At 40.1% G+C, this 21,114-nt stretch overlaps 5 protein-coding genes, 1 long non-coding RNA gene and 2 other non-coding genes across 9 annotated transcripts; 1 reads left to right on the top strand and 7 right to left on the bottom strand.

Annotated features, from left to right (window-relative positions):
• Positions 1 to 30: 30 nt before the first annotated feature.
• Trnan-guu lies at positions 31 to 104 on the bottom strand. The gene has a single exon. It is a non-coding gene; the product is annotated as a tRNA-Asn (tRNA).
• Positions 105 to 268: 164 nt separating this feature from the next.
• LOC116931368 lies at positions 269 to 7,022 on the bottom strand. 2 transcript variants are annotated; one of them, XM_045178934.1, is made up of 5 exons: positions 6,677 to 7,022; positions 6,408 to 6,556; positions 1,063 to 1,205; positions 796 to 932; positions 269 to 692 (listed from the first exon to the last, which is right to left on the bottom strand). In XM_045178934.1, the coding sequence occupies exons 1-5, from the start codon at positions 6,851 to 6,853 to the stop codon at positions 372 to 374; spliced, it is 927 nt and encodes a 308-aa protein (XP_045034869.1). In that variant the 5' UTR covers positions 6,854 to 7,022; the 3' UTR covers positions 269 to 371. The 2 variants fall into 2 exon arrangements, with proteins under 2 accessions (XP_045034869.1, XP_032794824.2); XM_032938933.2 differs by lacking the exons at positions 6,408 to 6,556; positions 6,677 to 7,022 and adding exons at positions 1,280 to 1,428; positions 1,542 to 2,095.
• LOC116931372 lies at positions 2,482 to 3,695 on the bottom strand. Its single transcript, XM_032938938.2, has 5 exons — positions 3,464 to 3,695; positions 3,254 to 3,396; positions 3,044 to 3,171; positions 2,839 to 2,975; positions 2,482 to 2,759 (listed from the first exon to the last, which is right to left on the bottom strand). Exons 1-5 carry the CDS (start codon positions 3,533 to 3,535, stop codon positions 2,670 to 2,672), a joined length of 570 nt encoding a protein of 189 aa, XP_032794829.2. The 5' UTR covers positions 3,536 to 3,695; the 3' UTR covers positions 2,482 to 2,669.
• A 2,420-nt stretch (positions 7,023 to 9,442) lies between the features above and the next one.
• On the bottom strand, positions 9,443 to 12,152 carry LOC116931371. Its single transcript, XM_032938937.2, has 9 exons — positions 11,826 to 12,152; positions 11,591 to 11,742; positions 11,393 to 11,526; positions 11,179 to 11,315; positions 10,438 to 10,575; positions 10,181 to 10,329; positions 9,981 to 10,108; positions 9,784 to 9,908; positions 9,443 to 9,663 (listed from the first exon to the last, which is right to left on the bottom strand). The coding sequence occupies exons 1-9, from the start codon at positions 11,955 to 11,957 to the stop codon at positions 9,580 to 9,582; spliced, it is 1,179 nt and encodes a 392-aa protein (XP_032794828.2). The 5' UTR covers positions 11,958 to 12,152; the 3' UTR covers positions 9,443 to 9,579.
• A 545-nt stretch (positions 12,153 to 12,697) lies between these two features.
• On the bottom strand, positions 12,698 to 14,344 carry LOC116931369. Its single transcript, XM_032938935.2, has 5 exons — positions 14,015 to 14,344; positions 13,744 to 13,892; positions 13,500 to 13,669; positions 13,234 to 13,370; positions 12,698 to 13,130 (listed from the first exon to the last, which is right to left on the bottom strand). Exons 1-5 carry the CDS (start codon positions 14,189 to 14,191, stop codon positions 12,843 to 12,845), a joined length of 921 nt encoding a protein of 306 aa, XP_032794826.2. The 5' UTR covers positions 14,192 to 14,344; the 3' UTR covers positions 12,698 to 12,842.
• Positions 14,345 to 14,969: 625 nt separating this feature from the next.
• Positions 14,970 to 15,192, bottom strand: LOC123475900. The gene is made up of 2 exons (XR_006651447.1): positions 15,142 to 15,192; positions 14,970 to 15,081 (listed from the first exon to the last, which is right to left on the bottom strand). It is a non-coding gene; the product is annotated as an uncharacterized LOC123475900 (long non-coding RNA).
• A 1,946-nt stretch (positions 15,193 to 17,138) lies between these two features.
• Positions 17,139 to 17,212, bottom strand: Trnan-guu. The gene has a single exon. It is a non-coding gene; the product is annotated as a tRNA-Asn (tRNA).
• A 486-nt stretch (positions 17,213 to 17,698) lies between these two features.
• On the top strand, positions 17,699 to 20,953 carry LOC116931375 (nose resistant to fluoxetine protein 6). Its single transcript, XM_032938941.2, has 10 exons — positions 17,699 to 18,135; positions 18,203 to 18,686; positions 18,753 to 19,047; positions 19,115 to 19,415; positions 19,489 to 19,523; positions 19,592 to 19,785; positions 19,854 to 19,992; positions 20,051 to 20,246; positions 20,317 to 20,577; positions 20,667 to 20,953. Exons 1-10 carry the CDS (start codon positions 17,817 to 17,819, stop codon positions 20,747 to 20,749), a joined length of 2,307 nt encoding a protein of 768 aa, XP_032794832.2. The 5' UTR covers positions 17,699 to 17,816; the 3' UTR covers positions 20,750 to 20,953.
• The last annotated feature ends 161 nt before the right edge of the window (positions 20,954 to 21,114 follow it).

Genomic DNA, 21,114 nt, shown 5'->3' with positions numbered 1-21,114 from the left:
TGACGTATTATAAAAATAAAAGAATCAAGCCGCCCCTAGGTGGGCTCGAACCACCAGCCTTCCGGTTAACAGCCGAACGCGCTAGCCAATTGCGCCATAGAGGCTTAGCATCTACAAACTGTTTAAATAAATAATCATATGACAAATAAATCATTTTTGCTTCAAAAAAAAAAAAAATCTTTTTCGTTTGAAATTGATGAAATAACTGGGTTTGTGGCTTTGCGAATGTTTTGTACCAACGGAGAGCTAAATAACATATACACTGTGATTGGTGATATGGGGTTGTATTAAAAGTTTTATAAGTTTATATTCATTTATTGTTATGTTAATAACAAGCTCAGTTCTGCACTCGATTCTTTCAAACGGTTGGGTTAGTTTTGTTCAGTATATGGCTGGGCATTGAACTGTTCAGATTGTAACGACTGATTTTGGCGTTGGCTGGTGGCCAACCGCGGTAGTTCCGGCTGTTTCTGCTGCGATTGTTGTTGTTGCAGTAGTTGCGAATGCCGCGTCGGCTGTTGTTGTTGCTGGGGTACATTGAAGACTTCCGAATTGGGTTGAAAAAATTGAAACTGTTGCTGCTGTGGATAATAGGCCTGCTGAACATTCGGATGCTGTTGAGCCGCTGAATACATCGGTTGTGGCTGATAATACATTGGTTGTTGATTGCTTCCAACCCCAATGGTAAAATTCTGTAATATAACATTATAGTTAACATTCATGCCCCACCATAAGTTTTGGTGTAAAACGGTTAGATCAAAACACAGTGTCAGCGCAGATCAACGTGTTACATACAGTGTTTCCTTGTGGGTCTTTATTACGTCCGCCACAACATAGAGAAACTGATGCTAAGGATACTAGAGCAATTGAGTTCATGAAAGCCAATATGCTGATAGAAAATAGGGTCCATTCCAGGCCGAGCCACGCGTCACCTGTCAATATAAATCATCCAACCGAGAAAGAGAACATCAAAGTTAGACTCACGTAATTCGAAAGAATTAGTTATGAATATCCAGTTATCACAGACAATGAGGATTATCATATATCAATGGAAAATCATACATAGGTCTGAGTCTGATACATAGTATGGACTGTAAACGTAGCAACGATAGGAGACGCCATCGATTGCCGCTAATCCAGACAGTGTAGATGCGACGATGGCACCGGCGACTGATATCGCGGACATTACTACGGTCGCAATCAAACTGTTTTTGAAATAAATTGTTAAATAAAAATAAAAAAATAAATTAAAGGAGATATGTTTGTAAACTTTGTTTACAGTGATCTCGCCAATTTTCTACAGGCAGCCACGCCTAAGCTACCGGCCGTCAAGTAGAACGCTCCGCACCAGATTCCATGACCGATAACATCCCACGGTAAATATACATAGTTGTAGATGGAGGTAGCGTAGATCACTAACGCCGCAATCTCAATGTCACATTAAAAAAACAATCATTTTACAAAATTCAATTCGAAGAGCAATGAATTGCAATGACAGACGAATACATTTGCATACACAAAACCAAGCCACGAGAAATTACCTGGATAGCAATGGAGAGGACACCCAAAATGATGCTGATATTTGAAACAGCGCGGAGGGTAGTCGATTTCTTGCCGATGTTGTAGTTGGCGATGTTTGCAGGAGCCATCGTCACTGGTTGCCAAACGATTCCCGGTGGATTGGGCCCACCCATGGTGTTGCTGAAGTTGTTATGCATTTCTTAAACAAACTAAAGAGTTCAACTTTTGATTATTAGTCGTAACGATATTATAATGATTGTAGACAAAATAAAACCATCGACACAATCCGAGAACGAGTTATTAGTGACTAAAGACGGGCTACTCATAAATTGCTGAATATGAGCACTGTTGTAATCGTTGTTCAAGGCCTCCTGTAGACCTTATATCACGGAATCAGTTCGTCTCCCCAACATAATGCGCTTATCACATTGTAAACGTTAGATTTCCGTTTCGATTTGGTTTAGAGAAACACTGGCCGAATAACTCATCTTTTCACACCGTTTACAAAGATTGGGGTTTTTTTTTAAGGCGAAAGCATCAACGTATACATGAATGTTGTTGATGCAATCCGCACTGGGCTGTATACCACGTAAGATAATGACGTCCAAGCAGAATGAATCATCTGATTCTTTAAACAACGAACGTCACTCTCCAAGCGTTCAACGGCGGGCGTCGGCATTATACGATCAAGAAAAACCAACAAACAAAATTGGAACGCACGTAACAGAAAATGGAAATGATAAGCTATTTGACAGTTGATTAAGACCGGCTGTGTCCAATGGACGCCCTTTGCGTCCTGTGGCGATAAGGACAGGCTGATTTAAACTTTAGTATATAGTCCTTGTGTGCTCAATAGTGTTAGTTCTTTCGACACACAGCCTTATCTATTCTCCTTCAATTGCCCTAAAGGCACAACAATTTAAAAAAGTGAACACTTTTAAATAATATGAAATATGAATATACACCGATGAACAATGTATTTTGCACATTATTCGCAATTCAACCCAATTCATTTATAGTCAAATGTTTGTCTTAACATTTTGAATTGTGAAGTTGTCATGTTCTATATATTTACACCATTGTGAATATCATTTGCGAATAAAATATGAAATGTACAGCAACAAAAACAAACGAATAGAAGAGCGATATTAAATGTCGGATGTTACAACGTTCTGGGGCTGCTGATGCCTCCGGTCGTGAATGACGTAAGGACCAGGCGATTCTGAATGACTGTCACTCTGTTCGGATAGAATAGCAATATACATTTAACCTATGCTCATCAAATTGAATTGCCTTACAAATAAAAAAAACTCTTACTCTAATGTGGTGATTTCTCCCGCGGCACTTGTCGGAATGACGTGCAACATTGGCGTAGTACATCAAAATTAAATTGTTGATGCCCGCCAAGATGCTGATGCCCATCAGGGCCCATTCGAGATCGAGCCACGGTAAACCTGTCGTCAATTGCATCTTCAGCAATCCCTAATAAGCTTTAATTGTTTTTAAAATGTTGTATAATTACATGAGCTTGAATAATGGTAAGCATCGCAAGCGTAAGAGAATCCGGAAGAGGCTACCAAACCGGACAGAGTGGCTGCAACAATGGCTCCGCAAACTGCGACGCCTGCGGTCACTACCGTCATGAACAGACTGCAATTTGAGAATGAATGTGTATATATACTCTTGTTTTATCGGCTTATAAGTAGCTATAATCCTTGAAATTATTCATTACGCTTTCGGTTGGTTGTACGAGGAATACAGTCCCTGACTTCCGGCGCCGATGTAAATGAAACCGCACCAGATTCCGTGGGCGACGACATCGTAGCCGAGCACAACATAGTTACTGATTCTCGTGTACAATATCAAAGCGGCCAGCTGTTCAATTTCTTTGTTATATTACAACAATAAACATCGCTCATTGAAATGATGGATTTGTTTTTACCTGTAGGCCGACAGATCCGAATCCAAAGATGATGGAAAACACTGAAAAGATGACGACTAAAACTGGTTTCATTCCCGATTTGAAATCGTTTTTTTTTTTTGGCGGGGGAAAAGAGGATCTCCACGCGTTTGTGTGGTCACGTAACGTTTGCCAACAACAAAGACGTTACGCGTGAACAAAAATAATAGTTTACTCGACTTGATAATCACGCAAAAATGACCTTCATTTCATTTCCTCTTTCAGTATATATGTATCATCTATAGCACGATATGACAACGTCATTGCGGCCTGGTGCAAAGAACAGACAGAAAAAGACAAACAAAGCAAACAAGAAAAATGGGAGAGAACGGCGATATGAGCTGTAGCTCAAAATATTCAATCAGCTCTAATTTCTTATCTAAAACTTGCACATGTACAGTGCGCGTTAGATCAAGTAGATATTCATATAGCCTGTGATGAAATCAACCAGTTATCAGCGTCGGTCGATGAATCTAAGCCTTCACATTATCAACTTCCTTTATATGGATAACAAAAAAACATCTCGATTTTTCCATCGGTCGTGTTGATTTTGAAAAGTATTTAACGTGACGATCACTAACAATAGAATTAACATGGACATGGCTCAAACACGGACGTGCAAACGCAATTCATTTGCGTATCATTATTATCTTGGAATGTAAGCTGATGTTCAGCTATAGTTGCTAATCGATCTCCATCACTTTGAAAGTCTCTGCCTGCGGAATGCAATTTGCATACGGACATTCATTTCGCCATTTGCACGCGAGATGGCGTTTGTTAACGAGATCGGGAAACGGAGCCGGACATTCGGATCACGCAGAATATATAGGAAATGAAACAAGACATAATTCTTGAATGTTATTCCTTATCTGTAGCATATTCACAATTATATTACCTTGTCTGCACTACTATTATGATTCACACAGCAAGTGCAGAGAGATTGAGATGCCAGGATGACGAGAGCTGTGGAACTGATGAAAGCTAAAATGCCACATGCCATCAGTGACCATTCCAGTCGTAGCCATGTGTCACCTATACGAATCAAAACCACCATCAATTTGAATATATAATTAAGTACACACTACATCACATACGTACATGTTGAATATTCAAATAGCCATAAGCATGAGCTGTAAAAGCCTAAAGAAGCGGCTAAAGCTGACAGTTAAGAAATTAGGAACGATGCGAGGATCGATAAGGACGCCACAACCACAACGGCGACAAGTCTGAAAGGTTTGAGATGCACAAAAATTTTGTTTTGATTTTGCATCGTCTGCGGTTTCTTCGTCAGGTGAGATATTTACAGCGACTTGTCATTCACGTAGGTGAGGGCGATGCCCAAACATCCGGCAATCAAATTGAGGGCTCCACCCCAAATGCCGTAGCCAACAACATCGGACGTGAAGGTAATGTAGTAATAACCGAATTTCGCTAAGAATATCGTTATGGCGGCGATCTGAGGTTTTTCAATCACTGGAAAATTAAACATGTTCTGAATTAAGGTTATAGAATGATGACGTACCTGGATACCAATGGACGCAATGCCACAGATCATGGAAATGGCATGATACACATTAAAACAAAAAAGATCCCAAAACTTTTTAGAGCTTTTGCATATTGTGGACTTATATACCACGAGAAGTTCGTCAACAAATTTGAGACGCAATAAAGTTGGCAACTTCCGGAGCTTGTTTACCGTGATTTCGGACCGAATATTCTATAGTTGAAGATGAAAGGAGGAAGATATAGTTAAAAGTTAACTAAATGGAATTGTTAAAATAGAAAAGACTTCACAACGTCAAAACAAATCAGACCATTTAAATCATTTTTGCTTCCAGAAAAATTCAAGTTCATTTGAATTGATGAAATAACTGGGTTCATGGCTTGCATACTAACGGAGAGCTCAATAACACACACTTTGATTGGTTGATATATGGGGTTTATATTATTTAAAATCTTCCAAGTTGATATGCATTTAACGTTGTGTCAATAACAAGCCCAGTTCTGCACTCGATTGTTTCAAATGGTTGGGTTAGTTTTCTTCAGCATGTAGCTGGGCATTCAACTGTTTAGATTATAACGACTAATTTAGCGGTGGCTGGTGGCCAACCGCGGTAGTTCCGGCTGTTTCTGCGGCGATTATTGTTGTTGCAGTAGTTGCGAATGCCGCGTTGGCTGTTGTTGTTGCTGGGGTACATTGAAGACTCCCGAATTGGGTTGAAAAAATTGAAACTGTTGCTGCTGTGGATAATAGGCCTGCTGAACATTCGGATGCTGTTGAGCCGCTGAATACATCGGTTGTGGCTGATAATACATTGGTTGTTGATTGCTTCCAACCCCAATGGTAAAATTCTGTAATAGAACATTATAGTTAACATTCATGCACCACCATAAGTTTTGGTGTAAAACGGTTAGATCAAAACACAGTCTCAGCGCAGATCAACGTGTTACATACAGTGTTTCCTTGTGGGCCGTTATTACGTCCACCACAACAGAGGGGCACTGATGCTAAGGATACTAGAGCAATTGAGTTCATGAAAGCCAATATGCTGATAGAGAATAGGGTCCATTCCAGGGCGAGCCACGCGTCACCTGTCAATATAAATCATCAAACCGAGAAAGAGAACATCAAAGTTAGACTCACGTAATTCGAAAGAATTAGTCATGAATATCCACTGTTATCACAGACAATGAGGATTATTATATATCAATGGAAAATCATACATAGGTCTCGACCGTTAACGTTATAGCAGCGATTGGAGAAGCCATCGCTTGCCGTTAATCCAGACAGTGTAGATGCGAAGATGGCAAAGGCGACTGTTATCGCGGACACTCCTACGGTTTTAATCAAACTGTTTTTGAAATAAATTGTTAAATAAAAATAAATAAATAAATAAAAGGATATATGTTTGTAAACTTTGTTTACAGTGATCTCGTCAATTTTCTATAGGCAGCCACGCCCAAGCTACCGGCCGACAAGTAGCACGCTCCGCACCAGATTCCATATCCCAGAACGTCGAACGGGTAATATACATAGCTGTAGATGGAGGTAACGTAGATCACTAACGCCGCAATCTCAATGTCACATTAAAAAACAATCATTTTACAAAATTTATTTTGAAGAGCAATGAATTGCAATGACAGACAGAAAGATTATCACATTTGCATACACAAAACCAAGCCACGAGAAATTACCTGGATAGCAATGGAGAGGACACCCAAAACGATGCTGATAATTGAAACATCGCGGAAGTCAGTCGATTTCTTGCCGATGTTGTAGTTGGTGGTGTTCGCAGGAGCCATCGTCACTGGTTGCCAAACGATTCCCGGTGGATTGGGCCCACCCATGGTGTTGCTGAAGTTGTTATGCATTTCTCAACAAAGTCAGGATAGTTAACTTTTGATTATTAGTAGTAACGATATTATAATGATTGTAGACAAAATAAAACCATCGACACAATCCGAGAACGAGTTATTAGTGACTAAAGACGGGCTACTCATAAATTGCTGAATATGAGCACTGTTGTAATCATTGTGCAAGGCCTCCTGTAGACCTTATATCACGGAATTAGTTCGTCTCCCCAACAAAATGCGCTTATCACATTGTAAACGTTAGATTTATGGCAAGCCAAATGTACCGACCAAAACGACTAATGATTCGCGCGCGACAGTAACGATATTTTTCAACTCGATGATGAAAAGCGTTGCAAACGTGATGAATGCAACGCACAGATGGTTGCAGATAGAAGTCCACCCTGCGAACGTGGGACACTCGCACCACAAGCGGCCGTTACCGGCACTTCAAGGACGGATTTTCAACAGAAGTTATTGAACCCTTTCCTCGTTTAAACCTTGTTATCACCGAGGTCACCACCCGGAATTCCGGTGATTTCTATATAATATATAAAAAAATATTTTACACAAAAAAGTTTTTATTAAAATGAAAATTGCTACTTGAAATGTGTTGGATGTAGTATATATCTAGAGCGAAAAAAAGTACAAACAACTTGTTTTCCAAAATTTTTTTGTTTATGAAAATTATGTTATTTTTTTACAGAAATACATAGCTCTTATCAGGAGCTATCAATTTCTGTAACATTTATTTATTTTGGTCTTATAGTTCTCCCGCAAAAAATTATTGAAAAATTCAGTAGTATTAGGGGGAGGGGTACCTCGACCCGATTAACCGCAGCGACCTACCTGAAATAGGGCGAAGCGGTTTACTTTCCCAATTATTGTTTTGTAAGCAATATTTTTACATAATTAGATAGATCTTGTAAAGACATATTCATTCCTATAATTGTTAAAATTTTTTTACACACAGTTTTCCTCATTCTCCCAAAATCGGGTTTTAGAACCGGTTTTCTCTCCGACATGGATAACAAAAAAACATCTCGATTTTTCCATCGGTCGTGTTGATTTTGAAAAGTATTTAACGTGACGATCACTAACAATAGAATTAACATGGACATGGCTCAAACACGGACATGCAAACGCAATTCATTTGCGTATCATTATTATCTTGGAATGTAAGATGATGTTCAGCTATATAGTTGCTAATCGATCTCCATCACTTTGAAAGTCTCTGCCTGCGGAATGCAATTTGCATACGGACAGTCGTTTCGCCATTTGCACGCGAGATGGCGTTTGTTAACGAGATCGGGAAACGGAGCCGGACATTCGGATCACGCAGAATATATAGGAAATGAAACAAGACATAATTCTTGAATGTTATTCCGTATCTTTAGCATATTCACAATTATATTACCTTGTCTGCGCTACTATTTTGTTTCACACAGCAAGTGCAGAGAGATTGAGATGCCAGGATGACGAGAGCTGTGGAACTGATGAAAGCTAAAATGCCACATGCCATCAGTGACCATTCCAGTCGTAGCCATGTGTCACCTATACGAATCAAAACCACCATCAATTTGAATATATAATTAAGTACACACTACATCCCATACGTACATGTTGAATATTCAAATAGCCATAAGCATGAGCTGTAAAAGCCTAAAGAAGCGGCTAAAGCTGACAGTAAAGAAATTAGGAACGATGCGAGGATCGATAAGGACGCCACAACCACAACGGCGACAAGTCTGAAAGGTTTGAGATGCACAAAAGTTTTGTTTTGATTCTGCAACGTCTGCGGTTTCTTCGTCAGGTGAGATATTTACAGCGACTTGTCATTCACGTAGGTGAGGGCGATGCCCAAACATCCGGCAATCAAATTGAGGGCTCCACCCCAAATGCCGTAGCCAACAACATCGGACGTGAAGGTAATGTAGTAATAACCGAATTTCGCTAAGAATATCGTTATGGCGGCGATCTGAGGTTTTTCAATCACTGGAAAATGAAACATGTTCTGAATTAAGGTTATAGAATGATGACGTACCTGGATACCAATGGATGCAATGCCACAGATCATGCAAATGGAAGAAACAACTCTGATGGATTTCACTTTCATTGTTGTTGTTGTTACATTATAACGTTAGAAACGAAACGCAATTCAATTCTAAAGTGCTGCTTTTCACAACTAATTGTTCCTGATTTGAATGTCTGCTACTCTCTGAAGCTGTCCATGAAGTGGAGGACGTCGTCTGTCTTTGGCGAAAGTAGATGATGTCCACGGACGATCGTCTGTTCGTCGACGATTAAAAAATATGGAAATATACGTTGACTTTCCAACTGGCAAAACCTGTTTTTTAAGCTCAATTGATGCTATAGATAGCACACAAAGTGAAGACGTATATGCAACACACTTTAGCATCATTTATGCCGAGTCTTTCCCTTTCATCTCTCTTTTCTAAGAATAAAAATGGAAGAGAGGGTTTTTGCAGGTAGCAAATGCCAAAAGAAATGAACAGCTGCATCTGCATGATGCCTAAATCGTTGCGAACAACGGTCCCAGCTCAATTGACATTTGATTGGGACCAAACAACTGAAATCGTCAAAGGCGAGTTTGATTTCGGTGTTGGCATAATCCAAAGCGTTACTGTATCAAGTGTTATACGTGGAAACAATGGCTCTACATGAACAATGCATGACAAACGGATTCAAAACGTATATCGATTTTGTTCTCTGCAGTTTTGCTTGTTCTACAAGTCATCGTCGAATTGCAGTTGACGATGTGCCATTCGCTCTCCGACGTTCGTGGCTTCAATGTACGAGAAAGGATCTCTCTTCATGATTCCGAATCGCAATCCACACATAGAATACATCGTGTTATATAAGAGAGACATCGTTTAGCAATTACCCTGTTATATCTCTTATATTCATGAACAATCAACGAGCCATATTACCATTTCATGCTTTCTGCAGCAAGTGCATAGAGATCCAGATGCCAGGATCAGCAGGGCTATGGAGCTGATGAGAGCTAAGATGCTACACGTCACTATTGTCCATTCCAATCCCAGCCATGCGTTACCTACCACGTAACAAAATCGAAATTGTTAATCAACTTGTTTCTATTGGACGACAATAACAAGGCCTCACGTACATATCGTGTATCCAAAACGCCATAAGCAAGATCTATAACCACCGAAGATAGCCACACCGCTTGACAGTATGAAGGTTACGATCGACGCGAAAATCGATAAGGACGATACCACCACAACAGCGACAAGCCTGAAAATGAATATGAATGTCTTGTTTGTTTTTTTTTTTGTCAAGGTGTGTGGCTCCATCTGCGATACTTACAGCCTTTTTTTCTTCGTTTTAGTGACAGCCACGCCCAAGCTTCCAGCTATCAAATAAAGCACTCCAGCCCAAATTCCGCAGCCAATGTTGTCGGAAGGAAAGTTGTTACTATATTCATTATTCGCTATGACCATCAATATGGCGACAAACTAAATTTTATTTAAAAAAAAAAAAACATTTAAAAATCGAATACAATCAAAGTAAGACTATTAACTCGGCAATTAAGCTTTCTCGCTGTGACGATGATTTATATATACCTGCAAAAGAATGGAGACGATGCCACTGGCAATGCAAATGGCAGCAAAAATCCGGATGTGTTTCACTTTCATGTTGGGGTAATCACCGCTAGAAGTTGCCTTGAAATTCGTACCTCGCGCCATTTTTAAAGCTTTGTATCAAAAGCCGCAGCTTGCTGTGTTTGTCACGTTCGAAACGAGAGTAAAAATTAGATGCAATTCAATTTGTTGCCTTCACCGGGGTGTAGGTTCAGCTGACTATTCGTAAATATTTCAAAGGGACTAGCCAATATAAGACGGTCGTCTATCCGTCGACAATCGCAAGCTGCTTGGAACACGAAAGGCGAACGTATATATGGCATACACCAGAGATTATTTTTTTTTTCTAAGAATTAAAAATGATGTAGAAAAGGTTTCAGTTGCCAAGCTCTTTGTTAATGGCTGCGCAATGGAAATGTATGGCAAAACGTCTTGTGTTCCAGCCGGCCTGTGGAAAGAAGAGCACTAGACATGACTTAATTGGATGTATTACAGCCATTCTTTTTGTTCTACAGGGTATATTTAATGTTATGTCATGTTTCTACTGCAATTGATGATCTGGAATCGGCTGACCGACGTATGTCCCTTGGAACGCCGCCGTCTGATGTGCAATCGCATCATGGATTTCCAAGTCGTTCGCGTGATGGGAGATTCAAAACAAGACACATCAGCAAGAGACATAACGTAATGTGTGATAGTTCCATATTAAACAATGTCGTTTACCATGTCTACGATACTATTATGCTTCCTGCAACAAGTACAAAGAGATCCTGATGTCAGGATGACGAGGACTATTGAGCTGATCAAGGCTAAAATGCCACAGCTCATTGACGCCCATTGCAACTCCAGCCATGTGTCACCTGTGGATGAACATGTTTCAGCCTCTGAATATGCAGCAAATATCAGCGAATTGCATCAATTCATTGTTATATTATACATATCGAATTAGAGTATCCGAATTTTCTGTAGCAAGAGCTGTAAACGCCTAACGAAGCCGCCCCGGCTGACAGTAAAGACGTTGAGAACGAAGCGAAAATCGATACGGCCGCCATCACAACAGTCGAAACGAGCCTGTCAAATAAATTGAATGAAATTGCGTGTGTTTCAAATGTAGGCGTTCTCCGTAAATATTTACAGCGTCTTTTTCCTCGCGTAAGTTACAGCAATGCCCAAACAGCCAGCGATTACATCGAACGATCCACCCCAAATACCGGGACCGACAAAGTCCGAAGGGAAGTTGACGTAATGACGATCAAATGTCTCCAAGAAAATGGCTAAAGCGGCCGTCTGGATGATTGTTGTAGACAAGTTGGTTACGTGTTTAAATATTTAATTGTCATAATGAAGCGGTTTTGGGGGTGTTTGCTTACCTGTGTGCTGATGGACGTGATCCCGCAGAGAATGCAAAACACGGAGCACATCCTGATGGGTAACACTCGCATTCCGGGGTAATCGACGTTACAATTTGATTTGAGATTGACGGCGGGTGTCATCTCCCACATTTACAAAGTCAGTATAACGAGTCAACTAAAATCCCCGGATGAAAAGGGTCGGATTTTAAATGGGGTAAACGACACTGAGGGACTATACTGGAAATAGATCGGCAGAGGATCTTGGCTGATGTGCCACGCAGCAGTGAACTGCAAGGATTCACCGTTTGTAAGTAAACCCTTTTCTTTTATCAGCTTTTAGCAGTCTTGTGTCCGTATATACGCTGCTCCAAGTTTCAATGCTATTGATTCGTCGCAATCAAGCTGAAATGTTGTGCTCATTTCTCCGCGGATAACAAGATTTCCGGTGTTTTTCAAAGTTTCTACGTTGGCTTAATTTTTTTAAAATCCCAATTCTGAAGACAATCTTAAAAAGAAGTTGGACTGTACTATCGAAACTTTAAAACAAAAAAGTTCCCAAAACTTTTTAGAGCTTCTGCATATTGTGGACTTATATACCCCGAGAAGTTCGTCAACAAATTTGAGACGCAATAAAGTTGGCAACCTCCGGAGCTTGTTTACCGTGATTTCGGACCAAATAATCTATAGTTGAAGATGAAAGGAGGAAGATATAGTTAGAAGTTAACTAAATGGAATTGTTAAAATAGAAAAGACTTCACAACGTCAAAACAAATCAGGCCATTTAAATTAATTTTTGCTTCCAGAAAAATTCACGTTCATTTGAATTGATGAAATAACCGGGTTCGTGGCTTGCATATTACTAACGGAGAGCTCAATAAAATAAACTTTGATTGGTTGATATATGGGGTTTATATTATTTCAAATCTTCCAAGTTGATATGCATTTAACGTTGTGTCAATAACAAGCCCAGTTCTGCACTCGATTGTTTCAAATGGTTGGGTTAGTTTTCTTCAGCATGTAGCTGGCCTCTTTCAACTATTTAGATTTTAAGGACTGGTTTTGGCGTTGGCTGGTGGCCAACCGCGGTAGTTCCGGCTGTTTCTGCTGCGATTGTTGTTGTTGCAGTAGTTGCGAATGCCGCGTCGGCTGTTGTTGTTGCTGGGGTACATTGAAGACTCCCGAATTGGGTTGAAAAAATTGAAACTGTTGCTGCTGTGGATAATAGGCCTGCTGAACATTCGGATGCTGTTGAGCCGCTGAATACATCGGTTGTGGCTGATAATACATTGGTTGTTGATTGCTTCCAACCCCAATGGTAAAATTCTGTAATAGAACATTATAGTTAACATTCATGCCCCACCATAAGTTTTGGTGTAAAACGGTTAGATCAAAACACAGTCTCAGCGCAGATCAACGTGTTACATACAGTGTTTCCTTGTGGGCCTTTATTACGTCCGCCACAACAGAGAGGAACTGATGCTAAGGATACTAGAGCAATTGAGTTCATGAAAGCCAATATGCTTATAGAAAATAGGGTCCATTCCAGGCCGAGCCACACGTCACCTGTCAATATAAATCATCCAACCGAGAAAGAGAACATCAAAGTTAGACTCAGAGAATTCAGAGATATTAGCCAGGGATATCTCCAATGTTATGGCAGAATGAGGATTATGTATAAATGAAAAATCATACATGAGGATGAATTTGATGATGTTTGATTGTATGAAATGCTATAATTGTAGATGTAGTCGCCATTGTAGTCACCATTGTCGAAGCCATAGCCTGCCGCCATTCCGGACAGTGTAGATGCGACGATGGCACCGGCGATTGATATCGCGGACATTACTACGGTCGCAATCAAACTGTTTTTCAATCAAATTGAGAAATTAAAAAAATAATAATAATTAAAGGAGATATGTTTGTAAACTTTGTTTACAGTGATCTCGTCAATTTTCTACAGGCAGCCATTCCTAAGCTGCCGGCCGTCAAGTAGAACGCTCCGCACCAGATTCCATGACCGATAACATCAAACGGTAAATTTACAGCGCAGTAGATGGAGATAACATAGAATACTAACGCCGCAATCTTAATGTCATGTTAAAAAAAAATCCAATTTTAAAATTTCAATTTGAAGATGAAGGAATTGCAATGACAGACGGAACGATTATCAACATTTGCATACACAAAACCAAGCCACGAGAAATTACCTGGATAGCAATGGAGAGGACACCCAAAACGATGCTGATAATTGAAAAAGCGCGGATGGTAGTCGATTTCTTGCCGATGTTGTAATTGAGGGTGTTTGCAGGACCCATCGCCACTGGTTGCCCAACGATTCCGTACGGATTGGCCCTACCCATGGTGTTGTTGACGTTGTTATGCATTTCTCAACAAACTCAGGATAGTTAACTTTTGATTATTAGTAGTAGCGATATTATAATGATCGTGTAGACAAAAATAAAACCATCGACACAATCCGAGAACGAGTTGTTGACTAAAGTAGGGCTACGCATCAATTGCTGAACATAAAGTATATAAACACTTTTGAGAACATTGTTCAAGGCCTCCTATCTCGGAATCGATTTGTGTCCGCAACAAACTACGCTTATCGCATCGTGAGCCTCAGATTTCCGTTTCTATTTCGGATTTGGTATAGAGAAACACTGGCCGAATATAACTCATCTTTTCACATCGTTTACTACAAAGATTGGGGTTTTTTTTTAAGGTGAAAGCATCATCGTATAGGTATTCAAGTAACATCCTCTTGAATGTTGTTGATTCAATCCACTCTGGGCATTTATACGACGTAAGATGAAATAGACGCCCAAAACTGGTTAAAATAAAACCTAAATAAAGATAAATTCTTTCGGTAAAATTGAAACCATGAGCCTCACTTTCAAGCGTTCAATGGCGAGGATTCAAAAATAATTAAAATAAAAACGTATAATTAAAACTGAACATATCTTTATTATTAATGTCTTCTTTGTTAACAAATTAAGGCGAGCACATTGAACCATGCAATAACAATCAAATCAATTGGGTGAAGTTGAAATTGGCTGGCAGTGTGCACTGAATTGGTTCTCGTCTTTCTTTCAGTACAGCAGTTGTCAGACACGTTGTCTTTGAGGGTGGATTCCGCGATTGAAACACAATTTTCTTTTCTTTAGGTTTTTCGCAACGCTTCTAATATTTTGGGCATGGTCATCACAGCTGCTGTCGACGATATCAGTACTTGTTTCTGAATTGTCTAACACACAGTTTCCTTCAGAGGCATCTTTTAAGACAAATGAAGTTATGTTGAAATTAAAAACTTATTTTCATAAACCAGATATACCTCGCAAGGAATGAGAAAAAGCATTTTCAGCAACCAATTCTTGTGGAAGAACAAAAAAATTATCTGAAAAAAATAAAAAAAATTATAAAACATAATTACATCATCAACCAATTTCATGAATTTAAGTACCATGTGAAATGTCATAAGTGGAGACATTTTTGGAAGAGTGATCTAAAAAATTTACATTAGCTGAAAGAAAATTTTATATTAAATCTATTTTAAAACATATATACCATATATAGTAACAGGAGTAGACACATTTTTAACTACCAATTCTTTTATAAATTCATCTGGGAAGTGATAAAATTTTGATTAAATGTTAATGTTTAATTATTTTTAAAAAACATTCTTACCATTTGAAACAAGAGGCATAGAAGAAGGATCCATAACTGCAGCATCTATAATAATTAACAAGTAATCTGCACTGTATTTACTTAGCTTCATAATTTTATCAATTTTCGATTGTAAATACCTGTTGTAGCAGCAAAGGAAGACCTTTTGGCTGAGGTTTTGAAAGTGCATTTAATTATTGAACCAGACTTAACTGGCGAATCCCCCCTCACAACAACCCATACACCTTCTTTAATGTCCCTTTGTCTTTTAAAGACTAAGTCACGATCCTTTAATGAATTTTGCACTCTTTCACTCTTGGCTTTTTTTTTTTTTTTATCAAAGCAAGAACTGAATACTTTCCATTTTCATTAGAAAAACCAATCTCAAAATTATCATCTGAATCCTCGTCTCCTTTAGATTCAAGCACTACAATAACATTTTTACGATCTGAATCTACCATTTTTAGGGTTACTGAGAGTTACTTTCCACGTTTTAAATAGAAAACTGAACTTTAGGTTGGACAATGAAAGCATGTAGACAGTGTAGCTATCAATGGCCGACTGATTTTCAAGAATTCCCGTAGGTTATAGTTGAACACATTGACGTTGCCATACAGTGAAATATGGTTTTGGTGATTATTGACAATTAGGGCTCGGCCTCGATACCTACCCCCAAAAACCGCACTGACCTACCCAAAAATGGCCGATCGGTTGCGACCCGGGTAGGTACTTTTTCGAGTTCTTCAAAATACCCGGTGAAACCGATAGCCCCGGCGGCATCTTGAAAAAATGGCGCATCTGTGGCGCTAAATGAGAAAGACATGAAAAACATGAAGAATTTTCCGAATTTTGAACTTAAATAAAATGTCTGGGTAAGATCCGGGGCAGAAGTCGGGTAATCGGGTGGGGATTATATGGTTATTATTATTCATATATATTAATCGGGATTAATATGGTATACCAATATTCTCAAGTTGAAAATCCATGATGCAGCAAATCTGGAACTCACAAGTTCAAAGTCAAAACACAAAACAGACGAACAATTTTTAAATGTCTAACGCTACGCTCATTAAAATATAAACAATTAACAGAGCCCCTTTTCGGGGTAGCTGCACCATTTATTAGTTCGCGAACACCATTGTCTGATGGACAACCCCGTTAAAACCCACATTGTTTTTTTCGGGTGAAAAATCACCTTTTTTTCGAAAATAAAAACCACTTTTAAAATACCGTTTTTTAACAGTGGATGCAATCCATTCTGGGCTGTATACGACGTAAGATAATGACGCCCAAAATGGCCTGATTCTTAGCACGACGAGCCTTACTTTCAAGCGTTCAATGGCGAGCGTAAATATAGCTACAACGAAAAAAAAAAAAAAAAAAAAAAAAAAAAAATTTAATTATTTATCGTGCCCAATGGACGGCCTCTGCGTCATGTGACGATAAGGCCAGGTGGATTTAAACTATATAAGCTGCTATTAAGTCAACCAAATGGAATAGTTAAATAAAAAGATTTTACAACGTTGTTTTGTGTTATAAATTCTGAGTTAGGTCGGAGGGAACGTCAATAAACAAAACAAGGGGATTAAATGGCGTTCCGTATAAAGTTGGGTACCTGTTTTAAGAACGTATTTATAGTTATTGTTTTGAAAAATAAAATATTATCGCCCCTAGGTGGGCTCGAACCACCAGCCTTCCGGTTAACAGCCGAACGCGCTAGCCAATTGCGCCATAGAGGCATATAAGTTTGTGACTGTAGGACTAAGTTAAACTTCATATTGGCCTTGGCAGATCAGCATCCGGCTTTTTTCGACTATGAATTATTTTCCCAGTGTGCTCGTTATTGTTGTTCTATTTTATTATTTAGTTTGGCCTCAAAGTGTATTATATCCTAAAGTGAAGCTTGCTGTGCTGTCTTCTTCCCGGAACCTGTTTCGTCTTATTATAACCGTTTTCCGTAAACGAATATAAAACGTTTTCGGTTATTTGGAGCCTAAAATTATCAGCAGCCATGCATAAATCAATAAACTAATCACATAGGATTTCACCTCAAGTTGAAACACTAATGGAGGCTCGAACTTTGAAGTTTGCACCTTTAAAAATCTGAAAAGAACGCGATGGGTAGAGGGAAAGAAATTTCATCCGCTGGTGCAATGCATTTGCTCTCCGATAAGAGGCTCACGATTAAATATATGGGAAAAGAGAACGAACAAGATGAGAAGGGACAATATCGAAAGAAGAGATAGTCCGTTCAATACCGGTACAGACACCATTTACGTATATATAAATAGATCTCGGTGCGGGCAATTAGTCGTTCCACACATTACACCTGTCTGCTGCAAAATGCAAACTACCTGGATGGTCGTGTTGACCGTTGGCTCGTTATGGACAGGAGGTCAGTCCCAGCAATTCGCGAATCTGGCCACATCAATGGGAGCTGGCGAAGAATCGTTGGAAACGTTGCGTGAAGCGATCACGAAGAAATTGGAAGAGACCGGGACCTCGTACGATGCATCATCCATCATTCACAACGTGTTGGCAGCGCTTAAATCCTCTTCCTTCCCTACGGCCGTTGCGAACAACATCAGTCAACGATGTCTAGAAGACAGCCAGTATTACGTGCACAGTCTTTATGCAAATCGGAGCCTGTGGGCCTTACAGAGTATAAGTTTTAAAATGTTTAATTTTTATACCCTCCACGTACGTTTAAATATAACCCATTCAATTAGTGCAAGAATCAAGTGGGCAATTACCGCCGGGATTGTTCGGAGCTGGGAATGTTCACGCCGACGGATTGTTTGACGAATGTCTGGCAGTTCGTGCGCCATCGTTCGACGGCCAATACTGTAGCGTCTTCTTCAAACCGGCGCTTGTCGACAAGTCTGAACTTGTCCCGCCCGACCCACCTGACGAGAACAGCCGCAGCAATTTCATCACAATTTTCCAGCTTTTCGGCATCTTAGGTCAAATTTCAGGATCCGGACGAGTTGAACCCAAATTATCCGGTGCTGATTCTGGCACTTACGTTTTGCCCAGCGTCAGTTTCTGTTTGCCATCGTCTTGCAGCGCTGCTGACCTGGGACAGGCCGTTGCCCAACTCGTTGGTCCTTACGTCTTTGGTAATTATTCCATCGTGACCGTGACAGATGAACAGTACTGTTTCAAAGAAGAGAGAGATCATCCCACTTTCGATGGTCCCGACATTACAGTCATGTAAATTAACTCAAATTATCTATAGTATAATTCATTGGTTAATCATTTAATGTTTTCCTTGTGTAGAATTGTGCTGAGTCTTGTTGGATTGTTGGTTACGTCAGCGACTGTTCACGAAGCCTGGCGGATGTATTTCGGAATTGATTTCGATTCCAAGACGGACGGGCCGTTCGTGAATTCTCTGCATTGTTTCTCAGCACTGAGCAACGGCCGTAAAATCTTGTCGATGAAACAATCGACATCGAACGATAATTTCGGCTGCATTCACGGCCTTCGATTCTTCTCCACCTGTTGGGTCGTTATCGGACACACCTGGATCTTAGGTGCCTACAAATCCATGAATCCCAGGGCGGTTAAAACGGTTAGTCCTGATGCAGCACTGTGTGTCAATCGATTTCATTATGATATGATTCAAAACATTTTTGAAGGACGCCTACACATGGGGAATGCAAAGCCTCGCTAACGGCACCGTCTCAGTTGACACGTTTTTCTTGATGAGTGGGCTGTTGGTTTCCTTCCTTTTGCTGCGTGAACTCGATCGCAACAACGGGAAATTCAACGTTGGTCTCTATTACCTTCATCGCTATTTGAGATTGACGCCAGTGTACGCCATCATCCTCGGCTTTGTAGCCACGCTGATGGTTTACCTGGGCACCGGTCCCAATTGGTACAGCGTGAATTTGGCGTCGTACGGATGTCGCATCGTATGGTGGAAGCACTTCCTCTACAGTTAGTTTTTTTTTTACGATGCAAAATTGAATTGAAGTTCAAACATCTCAGCATTTTAAAATCATTTTTACAGTCACCAATTTGTTTCCTGGCGATCCTGACATTTCGGTGAGTCAATTCAAATGAGCGTTCACGTTCAATGGTTTCTAGAACATTATTTTTATATGAACACAAAGTGCATGGGCCAAACATGGTACCTGGAGGTGGATATGCAACTCTTCGTTGTGGCCCCTCTTTTCGTTTATCCGCTTTGGCGATGGAGGAAGGTGGGCCTCGTTTGGTTGGCCACTGTTACAATGGCCTGTCTCGCGTCCATCTTTGCCGCTTACGCCGTTTACGACCTGTTGCCAACTTTGATGTTCACTCGCGTGTAAATAGAATAATTCCTTTTTGAGCTACTCAGTCACGTGTTTCATCCTTCTTTGCACATGATTTTAGAGGCGATGTTTCAACTTCGGCTGATTATTTCAATCATTACTACGTTAAACCGTGGACTAGAGCTCCCCCGTACCTGGTTGGCATCTGGTTCGGCTGGTACTTGCACGTCACCAAACAATCAGAAGTTCGACTAGCCAAAGTAAATCCAATTTGAACGAACATTATGCATCTGAGGCCTTAAACGTCCTCTCTTTTAGTTATTAGTAGCTTTAGGATGGACATTGTCTACGATCGTTGCGTTAGCCATCATCTACGGGTTGACACCTTACGTCGATCGTTCGCAAGTTCCCGAAATCAGTTCGGCCGTCAGCATGACCTACGGTCCTCTACATCGGTTCGCTTGGGGTATCGTCATTGGTTGGATCATCTTCGCCTGTTCCAGAGGCTATGGAGGTACCGATGCTATTCACTAAAACTATCAAAGCAGCGCGGAAACTAATTACATTTTGGATGGTCAATCAAGGCTTCGTTAACCGAATTCTATCGTGGAAGGGATTTGTACCGCTCGGTCGGTTGACCTACTGCGTCTACCTCATTCACTACGATTACCTGAACGTCTTTTACGCGGCACTGAGGAAGCAGTACTATTACACGATGCTCGGACAGTTCACCATTTGTTTCGGCGTTCTCCTCATTTGCTTTGGTTTGGCTTTCGCGACAGCTGTTACATTAGAGGCATCTTTCTTGAATTTGGAGAAACTCTTCTTTGCTCCTAAACCTAAAAGTAATTTAACAAACAACGTAAAGGAGCAACTTTGATATTCTAATTTTTAAACCAAAATTGTTGCGATTGTTGGAAACTTATCTAATTAGGCCTGTCGCCAAGAAATTATGATGTCCCTAAAGCCATACCTGATATTACTTCATTTTCTACGTACGTCGAGGCTCGAGTGTAAAACCATGCGAATGTCAGCCATTTCGAACCATACCCTCGAATAAACCTGAATTTTGAAACATTTAAACTACCCCAATTATAACGTTGAAATACCTGTATTTGCTCATCAGGGAACACCTGTGGGAGAAGAGGGATTCCGATTGCTCCACATGCCCTTGTAATGCCTAACTATATAGGGGAATAAACAGACTTAAACCCGCTTAAATAGTCCGAGGATATAATGAGTCGATCGTATTTCAGGTAATGTACCTGGTCGAAATCCCTATACGGCCTTCTGAGACAACCATTGGCTTTAGTGCATTGCATGTATAGTTCTATTTGAAAACATTACAATGGAAAATGATGGAAGTAAATAGTATATACACA

The sequence above is a fragment of the Daphnia magna genome, linkage group LG1 (genome assembly GCF_020631705.1).
Source record: "Daphnia magna isolate NIES linkage group LG1, ASM2063170v1.1, whole genome shotgun sequence".
NCBI classification, from domain to species: domain Eukaryota; kingdom Metazoa; phylum Arthropoda; class Branchiopoda; order Diplostraca; family Daphniidae; genus Daphnia; species Daphnia magna.
Note: the sequence above shows the minus strand (reverse complement) of the source record. Positions and strands in the feature narration are given on the sequence as shown.